Source organism: Hypanus sabinus, chromosome 7, assembly GCF_030144855.1.
Source record: "Hypanus sabinus isolate sHypSab1 chromosome 7, sHypSab1.hap1, whole genome shotgun sequence".
Taxonomy (NCBI): domain Eukaryota; kingdom Metazoa; phylum Chordata; class Chondrichthyes; order Myliobatiformes; family Dasyatidae; genus Hypanus; species Hypanus sabinus.
In genome coordinates this window covers 36,041,410-36,059,109 of record NC_082712.1, presented here as the reverse complement: position 1 = coordinate 36,059,109, position 17,700 = coordinate 36,041,410, and the positions used below count along the sequence as shown (strand labels likewise).

The 17,700-nt window shown below is 44.4% G+C and overlaps 1 protein-coding gene across 2 annotated transcripts in view; it reads right to left on the bottom strand.

The window, feature by feature from the left end:
- ap3b1a (adaptor related protein complex 3 subunit beta 1a) overlaps positions 1 to 17,700 on the bottom strand; it is a 251,519-nt gene that overhangs the window by 166,792 nt on the left and 67,027 nt on the right. For both annotated transcript variants that reach the window (XM_059974482.1, XM_059974483.1), the window contains exon 7: positions 12,444 to 12,626. In XM_059974482.1, coding sequence (XP_059830465.1) covers positions 12,444 to 12,626 — 183 coding nt within the window. The remainder of the gene's footprint in view (positions 1 to 12,443; positions 12,627 to 17,700) is intronic.

Here is a 17,700-nt window from a genome sequence, read left to right as displayed (position 1 = left end):
GGCTATCTAATTGTGAGTCGGTTCGGATACGCTAGGAAATGAGGCGCTACATAACCCCCCCCCAGAACCGGCGATACACCCCCCAATGTCCACAGCCTGGGCCAGAACCTGCTTGGGAGGTCGGCCTCTGCGCCGAGGCGCCGGAAACTCGGCCGGTTGCGCCAGGTCCACATGGGCCGGCTTGAGGCGGTCCACCGTGAAAACCTCCTCCTTCCCCCCAACGTCCAGCACGAACGTGGACCCGTTGTTCCGGAGCACCGTAAACGGCCCCTCGTATGGCCACTGCAGCGGTGGCCGATGCCCGCCCCTTCGTACAAACACAAACTTACAGTTCCGTAGGTCTTTGGGTACGCAGGTCGGGTGCCGCCCATGCTGTGAAGTGGGTATGGGGGCCAGGTTACCGAGCTTCTCGCGAAGTCTGCCCAGGACTGCAGCGGGTTCTTCCTCTTGCCCCCTCGGGGCTGGTAGGAACTCCCCGGGGACGGCCAGGGGCGCGCCGTATACCAATTCGGCCGACGAGGCGTGCAGGTCGTCCTTGGGCGCTGTGCGGATGCCGAGAAGGACCCAGGGAAGCTCGTCCACCCAGTTGGCTCCTCGCAGGCGGGCCATGAGGGCCGACTTCAGGTGACGGTGGAAACGCTCCACTAGCCCGTTCGACTGTGGGTGGTAGGCAGTGGTGTGGTGCAGCTGAGTCCCCAAAAGGCTGGCCATAGCTGACCACAGGCTGGAGGTGAACTGGGCGCCTCTGTCGGAGGTAATGTGGGCTGGTACACCAAAGCGGGATATCCAGGTGGCGAGCAGGGTTCGGGCGCAAGATTCGGAGGTGGTGTCGGTGAGCGGGACCGCCTCTGGCCATCTTGTGAACCGGTCCACGATAGTCAGGAGGTAACGCGCTCCGCGCGACACTGGCAGGGGGCCCACGATATCCACATGAATGTGGTCGAAACGCCGGTGGGCGGGATGGAACTGCTGCGGTGGGGCTTTGGTGTGCCGCTGAACCTTGGCCGTCTGGCAGTGCATGCACGTTCTGGCCCATTCACTGACCTGTTTGCGGAGACCGTGCCAAACGAACCTGCTGGAAACCAGCCGGACAGTTGTCTGGATGGAGGGATGCGCCAAGTTATGAATGGAGTCGAAAACACGTCGCCGCCAGGCTGCGGGGACGACTGGACGGGGCTGGTCGGTGGCGACGTCACAGAGTAGAGTCCTCTCACCTGGGCCCACGGGGAGGTCCTGGAGCTGCAAACCAGAGACTGCAGTCCTGTAACTCGGAATCTCCTCATCTACCTGCTGTGCCTCTGCCAGTGCCTCAAAGTCTACCCCTTGGGAAAGGGCATGAACGGTAGGGCGAGAAAGCGCATCCGCCACGACATTGTCCTTACCCGAGACGTGCCGGACATCCGTTGTGTATTCAGAGATGTAGGACAGGTGGCGTTGCTGGCGGGATGACCAGGGGTCGGATGCTTTCGTAAACGCAAAGGTAAGCGGTTTGTGGTCCGTGAACGCGGTGAAGGGCCGACCTTCTAGGAAGTACCTGAAATGCCGGATTGCCAGGTAGAGCGCCAACAGTTCCCGGTCAAAAGCACTGTACTTGAGCTCGGGTGGCCGCAGGTGTTTGCTGAAAAACGCCAGGGGTTGCCAGCGACCTGCGATGAGCTGCTCCAGCACCCCACCGACTGCCGTGTTTGATGCGTCCACTGTGAGGGCGGTAGGGGTGTCCATTCTGGGATGTACTAGCATTGCGGCGTCAGCCAAAGCTTCCTTCGTTTGAACGAAAGCGGCGGCGGACTCCTCGTCCCAGGTAATGTCCTTGCTCGGACCCGACATCAGGGCGAACAGGGGGCGCATGATCCGGGCAGCTGAAGGGAGGAAGCGGCGGTAGAAATTGACCATACCTACGAATTCCTGAAGGCCTTTGATCGTGGTGGGTCGGGGGAAGTGGCGGACCGCATCTACCTTAGCGGGCAGAGGGGCTGCCCCGTCTTTAGTAATCCTGTGGCCCAGGAAGTCAATGGTATCAAGTCCGAACTGGCATTTGGCAGGGTTGATTGTAAGACCGTACTCACTCAGTCGGGCGCAGAGTTGACGGAGGTGGGACAGATGCTCCTGACGACTGCCGCTGGCTATGAGGATGTCATCCAAATAGATGAACGCGAAGTCCAGGTCCCATCCCACCGCGTCCATTAACCGCTGGAACGTCTGTGCGGCATTCTTCAGGCCGAACGGCATGCGGAGGAACTCGAAGAGGCCAAACGGGGTGATGAGAGCCGTTTTGGGGACGTCGTCAGGATGCAACGGGATTTGATGGTACCCTCGGACAAGGTCGACCTTGGAGAAGATCCGGGCGCCGTGCAGGTTTGCCGCAAAGTCCTGAATGTGCGGCACAGGGTAGCGGTCCGGTGTGGTAGCCTCGTTCAGCCTGCGGTAGTCGCCGCACGGTCTCCAGCCCCCCGTCGCTTTGGGCACCATGTGCAGGGGGGAAGCCCAGGGGCTGTCGGACCGCCGGATGATCCCCAATTCCTCCATTCTCTGGAACTCCTCCTTCGCCAGTCGGAGCTTGTCCGGGGGAAGCCGCCGAGCACGGGCATGGAGGGGTGGTCCCTGTGTCGGGATGTGGTGCTGTACGCCGTGCCTGGGCATGGCTGCTGCGAACTGCGGTGCCAGAACCGATGGGAACTCCGCCAGGACCCTGGTGAAGTCGTTGTCGGACAGCGTGATGGAGCCGAGGTGAGGGGCTGGCAACTGGGCCGCGCCCAGGGAGAACGTCTGAAAGGTCTCGGCGTGTACCAGTCTCTTCCTGGGCAGGTCAACCAGCAGGCTGTGAGCTCGCAAAAAATCCGCACCCAGAAGCGGTTGGGCTACGGCGGCCAGTGTGAAGTCCCACGTGAACTGGCTGGGGCCGAACAGTAGCTGCACCTGACGGGTGCCATAGGTCCTTACTGTGCTGCCATTCGCGGCCCTCAGGGGGGGACCCGGTGCCCTGCTGCGGGTGTCGTAACTCGTCGGAGGTAAAACGCTGATCTCAGCCCCAGTATCGACCAAAAACCGGCGTCCCGACCCTCTATCCCACACATACAGGAGGCTATCCCGATGGCCAGCCGCCGTAGCCATCAGCGGCGGCTGGCCCTGGCGTTTCCCGGGAACTTGCAGGGCGGGCGGCAACGGCGGGCTTCTGCGCCCCACCGCTGGTGGTAGAAGCACCAGTGGTCATTGGGCCGGGGGTTAGTGGGCTCTGCGGCCGGGCCTGGACTGGTTTGCTGCCGGGAGCGTGGCTGGGAGATCTGTGCGATGGACGCCCCGCTCACCTTTTTGGCGTTCCACAGCAAGTCCGCCCGGGCTGCCACCTTCCGGGGGTCACTGAAATCCGCGTCGGACAGCAGCAGGCGTATGTCCTCGGGCAGCTGCTCCAGGAATGCCTGCTCAAACATGAGGCCTGTGTGTCCCTCGGCCAGAGACAACATCTCATTCATTAAAGCCGATGGAGGTCTGTCGCCCAAGCCATCCAGGTGCAGTAAACGGGCAGCCCGCTCGCGCCGTGAGAGTCCGAAAGTCCTGAGGAGCAGGGCTTTGAATTCTGTGTACTTGCCGTCTGCCGGGGGCGACTGTATGAACTCCGCGACCTGGGCAGCTGTGTCCTGGTCGAGGGAGCCCACCACGTAGTAGTAGCGGGTGTCTTCTGAGGTGATCCGGCGAACGTGGAATTGGGCTTCGGCTTGCTGGAACCATAGGTCCGGGCGCTGTGTCCAGAAACCCGGCAGTTTCAACGAAACCGCATGAACAGAGGCGGCGTCGGTCATTTCTGGTCCAAAAATCGTTTGGACCGTCGGGGTCACCAATTGTAGCGGTGTGCTACAAGCAGCGCTAAAATTACGACACGGAGTCGGTAACTGCAGTCGAAGGAAAAACTTTATTCGAAAACTTCAGCCTCACTTTTAAGCCTCTGTCAACCGGCCCCCCATGGCGAAGAGGCTCCAAAGCTCTGTGCTCGCAAACCCCCGTAGGCTATCTAATTGTGAGTCGGTTCGGATACGCTAGGAAATGAGGCGCTACAGACTGATGTTTTTCTTATTTATCCAGTCAACAAATAAGAAAAATAACATTTAAAAAATAATTTTGTGATTCCCATAACCAATGAGATCTTGGGCAAAAGATCAGGCATTTCTTTAAATGGCAGATTATTAATGATGGAGCAATAACAATTAAAACTTTGCTTAGACTTAATTCAACAAAATAATCTCAACAAAAGAACTTGGAAACTCTCAATCTGTATATGTATTTTTTTTCAGGAACAAGGGTCCCCACAATTTAAAAAAAATTATTTCTAACATTCTTCTGTTCCAAGTGTTAAACCAGTTCCCAGATCTATATACAATAAAGTGGTAAAGAACAACGAACACCTTACATTATTCTGTCCTCTTATTTTGTCTCCAATACAGGCAACCTAAAAGCTAGTGCTTGTAATAAATGCCCAATCCTAAATTTAAAAAAATCAAGATATCAAAGTGTTCCCTTTAAAACCCATAGAATGAGAAATAAGCCAAAGACCAATGCAAGGAAGGAATAGACATAGGATTGAATCATACCAAAAGCCTCAAATGAAATATTCAAGCAGTTTATCTTCATTCAAAAGTTCAAAGATCCAATTTAATGTCAGAGAAATGTATACAATATACACCCTGAAATGCTTTAATTTAGCAATGTATTTCAAAACTCTCTTTTAACAATTATTATACCGGTCAGTGCTTGGGAACTTAAACCATAAACCAGTTGTCGTTCCGTATTTGGCACAGAAAACTCCATGGCCGTAACAGATAACATTTTTCTTACTCTTATCATAAAATTTTAATGCTAGCCTAAGATAATAAACAGTACTTACAATTATGTTGCTCATATTCAAGATATTTTTAACTAGTAAAAATTATTAAACAAACTCTATTCAACATTTGAAATTTATGTACTTTTCAATCATAAGCACATGATTTTAACAATAACATTTTTAAACATTTAAAATTTGGAAACCCAAAGATTTACTTTATCAGACTTGCAAATTTATTAGCTTAAAAAGATTTAATCTCAGTTTTCCTACATTAGCTCCATTTATAATTGTCAAATTCGATAAATATGTTTTTATTTTCTTAGAGTCAAGGACCCATTAACAAACCTCCTCATTAATATGTAAATCTAAAGTCAATCAGTCTTCTCTTTGACAGCACTATGAATTCTGAGTAGTGCACTGTGTAATCGGCCTTACTTAAGCTGGAATATTCATCATAAAAGTTGTCATTTAAGAAAAATTGCTCAAAATATACCATAATTGACTGCTATCTAGTTAATAGCCCTTTAATTGTGGCAAAAAAAGCACATACTGCTGCATTTGATGTTGGCAAGTCAAATCTATAGTTTATGTAAAAATAGCTAAATAAGAAAAATGCAACTGAAGTTTGTACAAATTTTAATGTAATCCCCCCCCCCCCATTTATTATTTGTCTCAGCAATTTACTGAAAACCCAAAGAGCCCATGAACAGATTTAATGGGATAGTTTCAGGATACAAAGACTTCCATTAGTGGCAAAGTTTGCACAATTTGGGGGATAAACAAGGAAGCAGACTCAACAGCAAGCTTTAAAATTAGAGTTTGTTTGATGGAGTCAATATGGAGGGAATATTTGTACAGGTAGTCCCCCGAGTTACGAACGTCTGACTTACGGACAACTTGTACTTACGAGCCGAGGAAGGAGAACGCCGTCCACCATTTTTAGTCGGATCCCAAAGCCGTCTGCCATTTTGTATTTAACTTTGTGTTTGGTTTAAAATTTTCTGAGTAAGATTCACCCTTACCCCGCCACCCCCCATTCCGGTCGGCTGGTGGAACAGTGAGATCAGCGCTGGGCTGGAGAATGGAGGTTTCCGTGTCGGGTTGATGTCGATCCAGTGTCTCCCGTACCGTCTGTGCTGGTTTGATATCGAGCTCGCAACTCAACCTCGTAAAAAACAACACTGCAACCTCCAGTTTAAATTCCCACATGGAATATTGTGGATGATCAAATACGCAAACCCAGCACAGCCCCCGTTTGTCCCATTCAGCCTGTCTCAGTGCGGTGGTCGGAACCCGCCGCCCGCAGTGTTTCTGTTCTGTTGACGGTGTGTGGTGGTCCTTAAGATCCAGCGGACCTCAGGAGCTGGCGGAGGTTGGGACCCACCGCCCGCAGTGTTTCTGTTCCATTGATGGGAAGCAATCGTGATTGAAAATAAAGTGGAAATAATAAAGCGTTTGAAAAAAGGTGAAACGCCAACGGTCATTAGAAAAGCGTTAGACTACAGTCAGTCAACGATTGGAAGAAATTTAAAGGATAAAGTGAGAATAATGGGGCATGTGAAAGTCCCTGCCCCGATGAAAGCTACAATTATTACTAAGCAACGCAGTGGTTTACTTATTGGAATACATACGTTTCTTAAGTGTTTCATATGCACAGAAAGGTAAAATATATACGATATACTAAGACAAATGTTTGACTGACACTAAATAATACCGGATGTACTTGTTCCGACGTACGTACAAATCTGACTTAAATACAGACTCAGGAACGGAACTCATTTGTAACCTGGGGTTAAGTATGATTCACTCCTTCCTAATTAAGTGTATCCAAGTCCTGACGAAGGGTCTCGGCCTGAAACATCGACTGTACTTCTTCCTATAGATGCTGCCTGGCTTGCTGTGTTCCACCAGCATTTTGTGTTTGTTGCTCCAAGTCCAACAATGGATTGTCTATCCGTTCTTGCACCAATACTTTAAGGCCTTAAGGATCCAGGTTACTTTTCATACCATATAACCCTAATGTCCACAAACTGTCCCAATTATCTTCAGATAAAAGACAAGATTTCTCATAAAACCCAGCCTACTGTTGAGGCCACTCTTAAGAGGCAGTGCCTCAGGAAGGCAGCATCCACCATTCAGGATGCTCAGCACCTGGGAGTACCCTCTTCTCGTTACTCCCATCGGGGAAGAGGATCAAGAGCCTGAGACCCAGACTTAACAAATCAGGAACAGTTTCTTCCACTCCACCATCAGGTTTCTGAAAGGTTCATGAACCTCAACCCATACAAAATGATGGACAGGAATTGGACAGAACAGATAAACTTGAAACAAAGGATCCAAGTAAACTGGAATGATGTGTTAAGCTGCGGGAGCATAAACAGATTGTACAATTGCATTTATTAGGTAGTTTTTTCAATAACAGTGGCTCAACCATTTCATAAGACCATAAGATTTAGGAGCATAATTAGGTCATTCAGCCCATCGTGTCTTCTCCAGCATTACACCATGGCTGATTTCTTATTCCTTTTAATCCCATTCTCCTGCCTTCTCTCCATAACTTTTAACACCACCCAGAACCTATCAATCTCCACTTTAAATATACTCAATGATTTGGCATCCACAGCCATCGTGTCAAGGCAATAAATTCCACAGATATAGTAGCTGCTGGCTAAAGAAATTCCTCCTCATCTCTATTCTAAATGGATGATCCTCTAAGCTGAGACTGTGTCCTAGACTCATCCTTTGTAGGAAACATCCTCAATACATCCATTCTATCTAGGTCTTCCAATATTCGATAGATTTCAATGAGATCATCCTTATTTTTCGAAACTCTAGTGCAGGGCTTCTCAACTGGGGTTCCGTGAGAAGTCACTAGGGGGTCTGTGAGAGGTTGTAATTGGAAAAAAACTAAACATCTTTTTTGAACTTAGCACAACATGTGATGCTAGCGCTCGCAGTGGTGGGCAATGACCAAGCAGCCCCATTAGCAATCTAGTTAGAGGTCCCTTAGACCAGGATGGCAGTGTGCAGTAGGACCAGACCATGTTTATTTGGTTGACTCGAGATAGGGGAGGCCGTTGATAATAGCTGAGCACTCTATTGCACAGAGGGGAGGATGGGAGGCTGACGAGGAATATGAAGTGTGCTTCCGAACATTGAATGGACTCACTGCAGTTTTCAACTTCTTACATGTGTGAGCAAGGTTTTTGTGTTTAACAAGCATTAAGGGCAATGAAAATCGTCTCATTTCAGTTAAAGGTGAAATCCGTGTGTGCTTATCTCAAGTTCAACACAGAATTGAGTATTTGTGCAGCAAACAACAAGCATAAGTTTCACATGCTAGGCCTATATTTGAGCCTGATCATGAAGTAAGAAAATACTTCTTCAATCTCTTGTAAAATTGTGTCTTCAGCTATATTTTTATTCATATTACTTCGGCTTATGGTTTTTATTAACTTTACTATTCAAAATTGTCAATAAATTTCATGTTGTAAATTCATTAATTAAAATCAATTTAAACTATTATTTAAATTAAACCCAGTGAGCCTACCTTCAGAAAAATTAAATCCAATTTTGGCTTAAGCCTGTTATTTAACAGAAATTTATTATGTTTGCCTTACGAGTTTTTAAAAATTATGAAATGGAAAGAAAGGGCTAATTTCAAGAAAGGTAAGCAAAGCTTAAATATCTGTTTTTTTCAAGGAAGGTTGGTTAAAAGTTCAATCTCTTCTCAACAGTACTGACAATTATTTTTGGATTATTATATCTACAATTTACTGATCATGCTAATGTTACATGAGCTGATACAATAATTCTTAGATAAGGGGCCCAAAAACTGCTCTCAATACTCCAAGCGTTATCCAACCAATGACTTATAAAGCCTCAGCATTATATCCTTGTTTTTATATTCTAATCCTCTTGAAATGAATGCTATCATTTGCCCACCACGCAGATTGGAGCTCTTTTTGAAACTGCAACTTGACTTCTGACCTTTTTCTTTCCTGTCAGCCCAACATGCTCTTTGTATGTGTCCTACTTTGTTGTATTTTATGCAAGTTTTCATCTTTAAATCTATATTGGTCTGGTGTATGTGAACCACTACCACAGTAATACAATTTGTTCAGCCAGGCTGGTCTCTGCTTAGACTTCGCAATTTTGTACACACTCACTTTCATTCCTGATTGCAACTCAATTGCATCTCTGTCTACTGTTCCCACTTGTACAGAGATTTCAACTGCTCTTTTAAATGTGAATTCTGCTTCAGTTAGGAGCCATTTTTGAATGCTTCTTTGTGAGATTCCACTAACTAAATGATCTCTCAGTGCAACATTAAGCCTATCACGGAACTGATAATGCCACAGACTCTCTTCAATTCAGCTACACAAGCAGAAATGGACTCCCCTTCCTTTCAATTCTGCTTATGAAACCTAAAGTGTTCTGCAATCAACAAAGGTTTCAGGTCTAAATGTTCCTGCATTATTTTCATGATATCAGCAAAGCTCATTTCACCTGGTTTGGTTGGAGCAGTCAAACTGTTAAGCAAACTGTAAACCTTTCCACTTAATGGACTCAGTAAAACTGGCACTTGTTTCTCATCGGCTATTCCATTAGCTTTAAAATAATGCACAATTTCCTCAGTATACATCAGCCAGACATCTTTTGTGCCATTAAATGTATCTATCTTTCCAATATAGCCAGCCACTTCTGCTTTTTTTAATATTTGTAACCATTATCACCCAATACTCACTGTTTATGAATGCATGAATTCACCCATTTTCTGCCTTTTTAAAAATTCAATCATCTCAGTCCCTTCCCAAAGAAGCCCATGTGCATTTTTTTTTATTTCTCACAGTGCTTCAACAGGTAGGTAGTCATCTAGGTTTTGCTTAAAACTTACTTGTCACCACTATTACATTTTGTCACTCCAAAACATAAAACTAATCAAAGGAAAAACATAAGTTGGAAGATGTGAGTACACTTTGTTTTTCCTTGTGGTGAAGCATGAAAATATGACGTGGTGGTGTGATGACATAGGCCATTCACCTACATTTACATATGAATTATTTGAACAAATGAAGAATGCTTAATCTAACAATATACTTACAATATTACTCAAATATTACTGAAATATTAAATACAAAAAAGAAACCATGCTGAATTTGCCCTATTTTATCATGTGCCTCCAAGTACCTCAAAACCTCTTTTTAATAATGGACTCCAAAATCTTTGAAACACTGAAGTTAGGCTAACTGGCCATTAATTTTCCTTCTTTTGCCTCCCTCTCTTATTAAAGAGTGAAATGATATTTGCAATTTTCCACAACTCTGGAACCAGTGATTATTGAAAGATCATTACTAATGCATCCACAAACCCTTAAGCTGCTTCTTTCAGAACCCATCCAGTCCAGATGACTTATCTACCTCCAGATAAGGTTCCCAAAACCCTTCTCTTTAGTATTAACAACTACACTCACTTCTGCCCCCGACACTCTTGAACTTCTGGCATATCGCTAGTGTCTTCCTCAGTGAAGAATGATACAATATACTTATTAGGTTTATCTACCACTTTTTTGGCCCTCATTACTACCTCCCCAGCATCATTTTCTAGTGTTCCAATATCCACTCATCTCTCTTTTACTCTTTATAGAGCTGGAAAAAAATTCAGTATCCTGTTATGTTATTGGCTAGCTTACCTTCATATTTCATTACTTCTCATTATGGCTTTTTTAGTTGCCTAACATCGGTTTTTAAAAGCTTCCCATTCCTCTAACATCTCACTAGTTTTTACTATATTATATGCCTTCTCTTTTGCTCTTTATGTTGTCTTTGATTTCCCATCCCAGTAATGGTTGCCTCATCTTCCTTTTAAGATACTTCTTCATCTTTGGGATGTGTCTATCCTGTGCCTCCAGAATTGCCCCCAGAAACTCCAGCCATTGCTGTTCTGCAATCATGACTGCTGGTGTTCTCTTCCAATCAAAGTTGGCCAGCTCCTCTCTCATACCTTGGTAAGCCCCATTACTCCTCTGTAATTAATTTAACTTAGTTATCTAACATTATATCTAAAGTTATCTAACTTTATCTTCCTCCTTTCAAACTGCAGGGTAAATTCTATCATATTATGATCACTGCCTCCCGCTTTACTTTTTATCAAATCTGGTTCATTACACAACACCCAATCCAGAACTGTCTTTCCTCTAGTGGGCTCTCTACAAGCTACTCTAAAAAGCCATCTTGTGGGCATTCTATAAATTCCATCTCTTGGGATCTTGCACCAACCTGATTTTCCCAATCTACCTGGTACTGAAATCCCCCATGACTATCATTACATTGCCCTTTTTATATGCCTTTTCTATCACCTGATATAATTTGTATCCCACAACCTGGCAACTGTTTTGAGGCCTGTCTATAGCTCCCATCAGGGTCTTTTTACCCTTGCAGTTCCTTAACTCTATCCACAAGGATTCTACATCTTTTGATCCTATGTCACCTTTTTCTAAGGATTTGATTTTATTTTTTAACAACAGAGCCACCCCACCCCCTCTACCTACCCTACTGTCCTTTCAGTAAAATGTGTATCCTCGTATGTTAAGCTCTCAACTATGATCTTCTTTCAGCCACATCTCAGTGATGCCCACGTCATACTTGCCAATCTCTAAACGCCGTACAAGATTATCTACTTTCCATATACCACGTGCATTCAAATATCATGCCTTCAAGTCCTGTGTTCATCACCCTTTTCTATTTTGCTCCTTAGTAGCACTTAAGCTCATTCCACTGACTGCTATTTTGCCCTATCATCTGTCTGTCCTTCCTTAGTCACACTACACAATGCATCAACATGTCTACCAACTGTTCCATCTTCAGCCCCATCACTCCATTTCCCATCCCCCTACCAAATTAGTTTAAACCCTCCCCATCAGCTCTAGTAAATGGCCCGCAAGGATAATGGCCCCCCTAGGGTTCAGGTGTAACCCAATCTTTTTGTATATGTCATATCTTCTCTAGAAAAGATCCCAATGATCTAATCTGAAACCCTGCCCCTGCACCACTTCCTCAGCCAGTCATTCACCTGTAATATCCTATCCCTACACTGAATAGCACTACCTTAAAGTCCTACTCCTTAGCCTCTCCCCTAACTCCCTATACTCACTACACAAGACTTAATACCCCTTTCTGCCTTTGTTATTGGTGCCACAATGTGCATCAAGATCTATGGTTGCCCACACTCCTTCTTGAGAATATTCAGCAGCCACTCTGAGACATCCACACAGCTTTGCCAATATTTAATCAAACTGTACTTCAATGCTTCAGACTCAACTGATGACAATATTGGATAATTCAGTTTCGTTTAGAAATCATCCACAGAAATGGATATTGAGAACACCATATTTTGTAGAGTCAAGTAATGAGAATGTAATTTTAACTACGGTATTCTTTTCATTATGTAACTTACTAGTAACCAGTGGTGACTGAAATTTAAACTAATCATTTTCATAATCACAAACAACTCGATACTCAATTTATCACTTCATGCCCTCTAACATTCACAAAGCAGTCAACCAACTTGCAAACAAACATGTATGAGGCAATTAAAAAGACAGTTCTTTTCTCAACACTTTACTCACCTCTTTCCATGGGCTTAGAAACTGGGTTCGGGCATAACGAGTGAGCATGTTGATTATCACGACCTGTCCCCACTCCTCCACATCTACCAATAAGTTACATAGCTTGCGGTAATTCTTGTGAATCAGGTCAATTCGCTCTGGGCAGACTTCCTCAAATGACATTACAACACTTCCAGCTACTAGCTGTGAACAAACAACACAAAACAACATGAGTGAAGGGAAATCTGAATAGATTTTTGAAAATATATCACTGTCCAGAGCATCATCATAGGCATGAAAATGTTTCATAGAACATAGAAAACCTACAACACAATACAGGCCCTTCAGCCCACAAGGTTGTGCCGAACATGTCCTTACCTTAGAACTACCTAGGGTTACCCATTGCCCTCTATTTTTCTAAGCTCCATGACTATCCAGAAGCCTCTTAAAAGACCCTATAATTTCCACCTCCACCACCGCCGCTGGCAGCCCATCCCACACACTCACCACTCTCTGTGTAAAAAACTTACCCCTGACATTTCCTTTGTACCCACTTCCAAGCACCTTAAAGCTATGCCCTCTTGTGCTAGCCATTTCAATCCTGGGAAGAAGCCTCTGACTATCCACACGATCGATGCCTCTCATTACCCTGTACACCTCTATCAGGTCACCTCTCATCCTCCGTCACTCTAAGCAGAAAAGGCTGAGTTCACTCAACCTATTTTCATAAGGCATACTCTCCAATCCAGGCAACATCCTTGTAAATCTCCTCTGCATCCTTTCTATGGTTTCCACATCCTTCCTGCAGAGAGGCGACCAGAGTTCAGCACAGTACTTCAAGTGGGATCTGACCAAGCTCCTATATAGCTGTAACATTACCTCTCGGCTCTTAAACTCAATCCCACAGTTGATGAAGGCCAATGCACCGTATGCCTTCTTAACCACAGAGTCAACATGCATAGCTTTTCTCCAAGTTTTTATTAAACAAATTTTACAAACAGCATAAGTTAAGTTAAATCAAACAGAAACATAAATTAAGTTGCAAAGAAAAAAAATCTTTAAAATCTAACTGTGAATTAAAAAAGCTCCAGATACACAGATTTGGGAAGCATGTCGATATGAACATTTTTAAGTGTTCAAAGCCATTCAGAACTTAATGAAATATCTAAATACTTGTGGAAGACATCCAAAAATAATAAGATATCTAGAAAAGAACAGGACTTTAAAAATATTCAGCAACAGCAAAATGCAAACTCAATTCATAAGAACTTGTGCAAAAACAGAAATCTATGAAGGAACATATAGCAGATTTTTAAAGCCAAGAGTCCAGATAAAAACGATACAAAGCAAATAGCATTCAATTTTAGTAAATGTTAGAGTTGTAGTTAAAAAAATGCAGATAAAGTGATTTAAAATAAATATAATCAGAATGGAACGACTAAACGGGAAGTAGCTATATGCTATAGAAGAGAGTGTATGTACATAAAACAGAGCATCTCTCAGAGATAATCAGCAGGCACAGGATAGATACATCCCAAAGCTGAAAAAGTACCGTAAATTCCGGACTATAAGCCGCTACTTTTTTCCCACGCTTTGAACACTGCGGCCTATACTACGGTGCAGCTAATGCATGTTTTTTTTTCATGCCGCCAAAAACATTTTGCCTCGTAACAGTAGACCAATAAAATTGATGAGTTCACAGAGGTCCAATGAAATTGTACGATAAATCAAGCGCACTTTCACAATTAGATTATTGTAAATCAGTCATTTGTACTCACCCTCATCAACATGGAAAACACTCGAAGAAAAGCATATGATGCAGTTTTTAAGTTAAAGGCGATCAATCTGGCGGTTGAAGAAGGAAATCGAGCTGCTGCACATAATCTTGGCATAAATGAATCGATGGTGAGACGGTGGAGACACCAGCGTGAAGAACTGAGTCAATGCAAAAAGACGACAAAAGCTTTCAGAGGTAATCATAGCAGATGGCCCGAACTTGAAAACTTTCTTGAAGACTGGGTTAACACACAGAGAGCAGGCGGCCGCGGTGTTTCCACCGTGCAGATCAGACTGAAGGCTAAAGCAATCGCCACCAGAATGAAAATCGAAGATTTTAGAGGTGGGCCATCGTGGTGTTTTAGATTTATGAGACGAAAAGGCCTGTCCGTCAGGGTACGCACGACTCTGTGTCAGCAGCTCCCTCCCAACACCACGAGGAAAAACTTGCTAACTTCCGCACATTCACTCAAACAAAGATAGCGGAGAATTCCATCGGGCCAGATGATATCATAAGTATGGATGAAGTACCTTTGACGTTTGACCTGCCTCTCACTCGGACTGTTAATAAAAAAGGTGACTCGTCCATCACACTGAAAACAAGTGGCCATGAGAGAACGCATTTTGCTTGTGTTCTGAGCTGCACAGCATCCGGACTAAAGCTTCCACCAATGGTGATTTTTTAAGCGGCTGACAATGAAAGTTCAGTGAAAGCTGCCATCAAGAGTACAAACTCAGTTCCAGCTGTGATTCCTGGGGGCACCACGAAGTATTTGCAGCCAGTGGACATCAGCGTGAACCGGGCATTTAAAGTGGCGCTGCCCGTTGAGTGGGAGGCTTGGATGACGAGCGGCGAGAAATCCTTTACCAAAACAGGACGCGTGTGAAGAGCATCTTTAACTCAAGTCTGCCAGTGGATCCTAAATGCGTGGAGCCGTGTCACAACATCCACCATCACCAGCGGGTTTCGAAAGGCTGGACTGCTGCGTGATGAAGAGGACCGCGTGCGCTCAAGTGAGAGCGACAACGAAGAGACTGAAGTGAGTGACGAGATCCTGAGGTTGTTCAATTCGGACACTGAAGGACTTTGATGGTTTTAGTGCGCAGGAGGAAGATGAAGAAGGCGATCAATAACTTTTCCTGGTAGGCTGCAGTATATATATTTTTTTTACCAGTCGTCAGGAGATATTGGAATGTTGTTTGTGCACTGTTCAGTAAAAAAGTATACGCAACGTAATTTGTGTGTTACCGATACGTATGTATATTTAAAAGTAGCTGTGTTACAGGCACTGTTCGAAAAAAAGCATTTGCAATATGTATTTGTTTATTTTACCATTCGGATTTAATTAAAAATTAAAAAATCCTCACGTGTAATATCTTTCTGTGTAAATATCTCATATTACAACGTGGGACACCTGCGGCTTAAAATCCGGTGCGGCTTGTACAAGTACAAAATTGATTTTCTTTCTAAAATTAGAGCGTGCGGCTTTTAATCAGGTGCGCTCTGTAGTCCGGAATCTACGGTATTCTGAAAGGAAAATGAAACAACCATGGGTGACAAGGGAAGTCAAAGACAACATAAAAGCAAAATTGAGGGCATAAATATAGCAAAAATTAGTGGGGAGTTAGAAGATTGGGATGCTTTCAAAAACCAACAGAAGGCAACTAAAAAAGCCATAAGAGTAAAGATGAAATATGAAGGGTAGCAAGCCAATAATATAAAAGAGGATACCAAAAGATCCTTCAGATACCTGAAGAGTGAAAGAGAGGCGAGGGTGGAAATCGGACCACTGCCAGATGATGATAGAGAGGTAGTAATGGGGACCGAGAAATAGCAAACAAACTTAATAAGTATTTTGGTGTAGACCTTCACTGTGGAAGACACTAAGTATGCCAGAAATTTAACAATGTCAGGGGGCAGAAGTCAGTGTAGTTGCTATTACTCGGGAGAAGGTGCTTGGGAAGCTGAAAGGTCTTAAGATAGATATGTCACTTGGACCAATTGGACGTCTCAGGGTTCTGAAAGAGGTACAAACAAGCTGGATGAACTCAGCAGGTCGGGCAGCATCCGTTGAAATGAGCAGTCAACGTTTCCGGCTGAAACCCTTTGTCAGGACTCTGAAAGAGGTAACTGAAGAGACTGTGGAGGCATTAGTAATGATCTTACAAGAATCACTATATTCCGGAATGGTTTCAGAAGACTGGATAACTGCATATGTCACTTCACTTTTTAAGAAAGGAGGATGGCAGAAGAAGGGTAATTATAAGTTAGTTAGCCTGACTTCAGTGGTTGGGATGATGCTGGAGTCCATCTTTGAGGATGAGGTTTCAGGGTACTTGGAAGCACATGATAAAATAGGCCTAGGTCAGCAAGATTTAAATCTTCCCTGAGAAATCTGCAGGAAATCTTTGAGGAAATAACAGGCAGGATAGACAAAGAAGAGTCAGTGGACGTTGCTTATTTGGATTTTCAGAAGGCCTTTGACAATGTGCTGAACATGAGGCTGCTTACAAGGTAAGAGCACATGGCATTATAGGAAAGATACTAATGTGGATAGAAGATTGCCTGACTGGCAGAAGGATAAAAAGTGGGAATAAAGTGGGCGTTTTCTGGTTGGCTGCCAGTGAGTATTGGTGTTCTGCAAAGGTCGGTGTTGGGAACACTTCTTTTCACATTATATATCAATGATTTGGATGGCAGAACTGATGGTTTTGTGGTCATGTTTGCAGAAGATAAAATGATAGGCAGAGGGCAGGTAATGTTGAGGAAGCAGGAAGTCTGCAGAAGGACTTATACAGAGAAATGTATGACCATGCACTTTGTTTGCTAGGAGGAATAAAGGAATCGACCATTTTCTAAATAGGGAGCAAATTCAGAGATCGGAGGTGCAGAAAGACCTGGGAGCTCTTGTATAGGATTCTTTACAGGTTGAGTCAGTGGCAAAGAAGGCAAATGTAATGTTAGCATTCATTTCAGGGGTCTACAATACAAGAACAAGGATGTAATGCTGACACTTTTGAGGCATTGCTGAGACCACACGGAGTTTTGAGAGCAGCTTCGGGGCCTTTATCTTAGAAAAGCTGTGCTGGCATCAGAGAGGGTCCAGGGAGGTTCACGAGAATAATTCCAGGAATAAAAGATTAATGTATGAGGAGTGTTTGATGGCTCTGTTCTCATTCCACTCACTGGAGCTTAGCAGAATGTGTTGGGGCGAGGGGTATCTCATTTAAACATACAAAATATCAAAAAGCCTAAATACAGTAAATGTGGTGAGGATATTTTCTATTGTGTGCGAGTCTAGGACCAGAGGGCACAGCCTCAAAATAGAAAGGCATCCATTCAGCAAAGAGACAAGGGGCAATTTCCTTAGCTAGGATCTATGCAATTCACTGCCACAGATGGCTGTGGAGGTCAAGTCATTGTGCATATTTAAAGTAGAGGTTGATAGGTTCTTGATCAGTCAGGGCATCAATGGTTATGGAGAGAAGGCAGGATAATGGG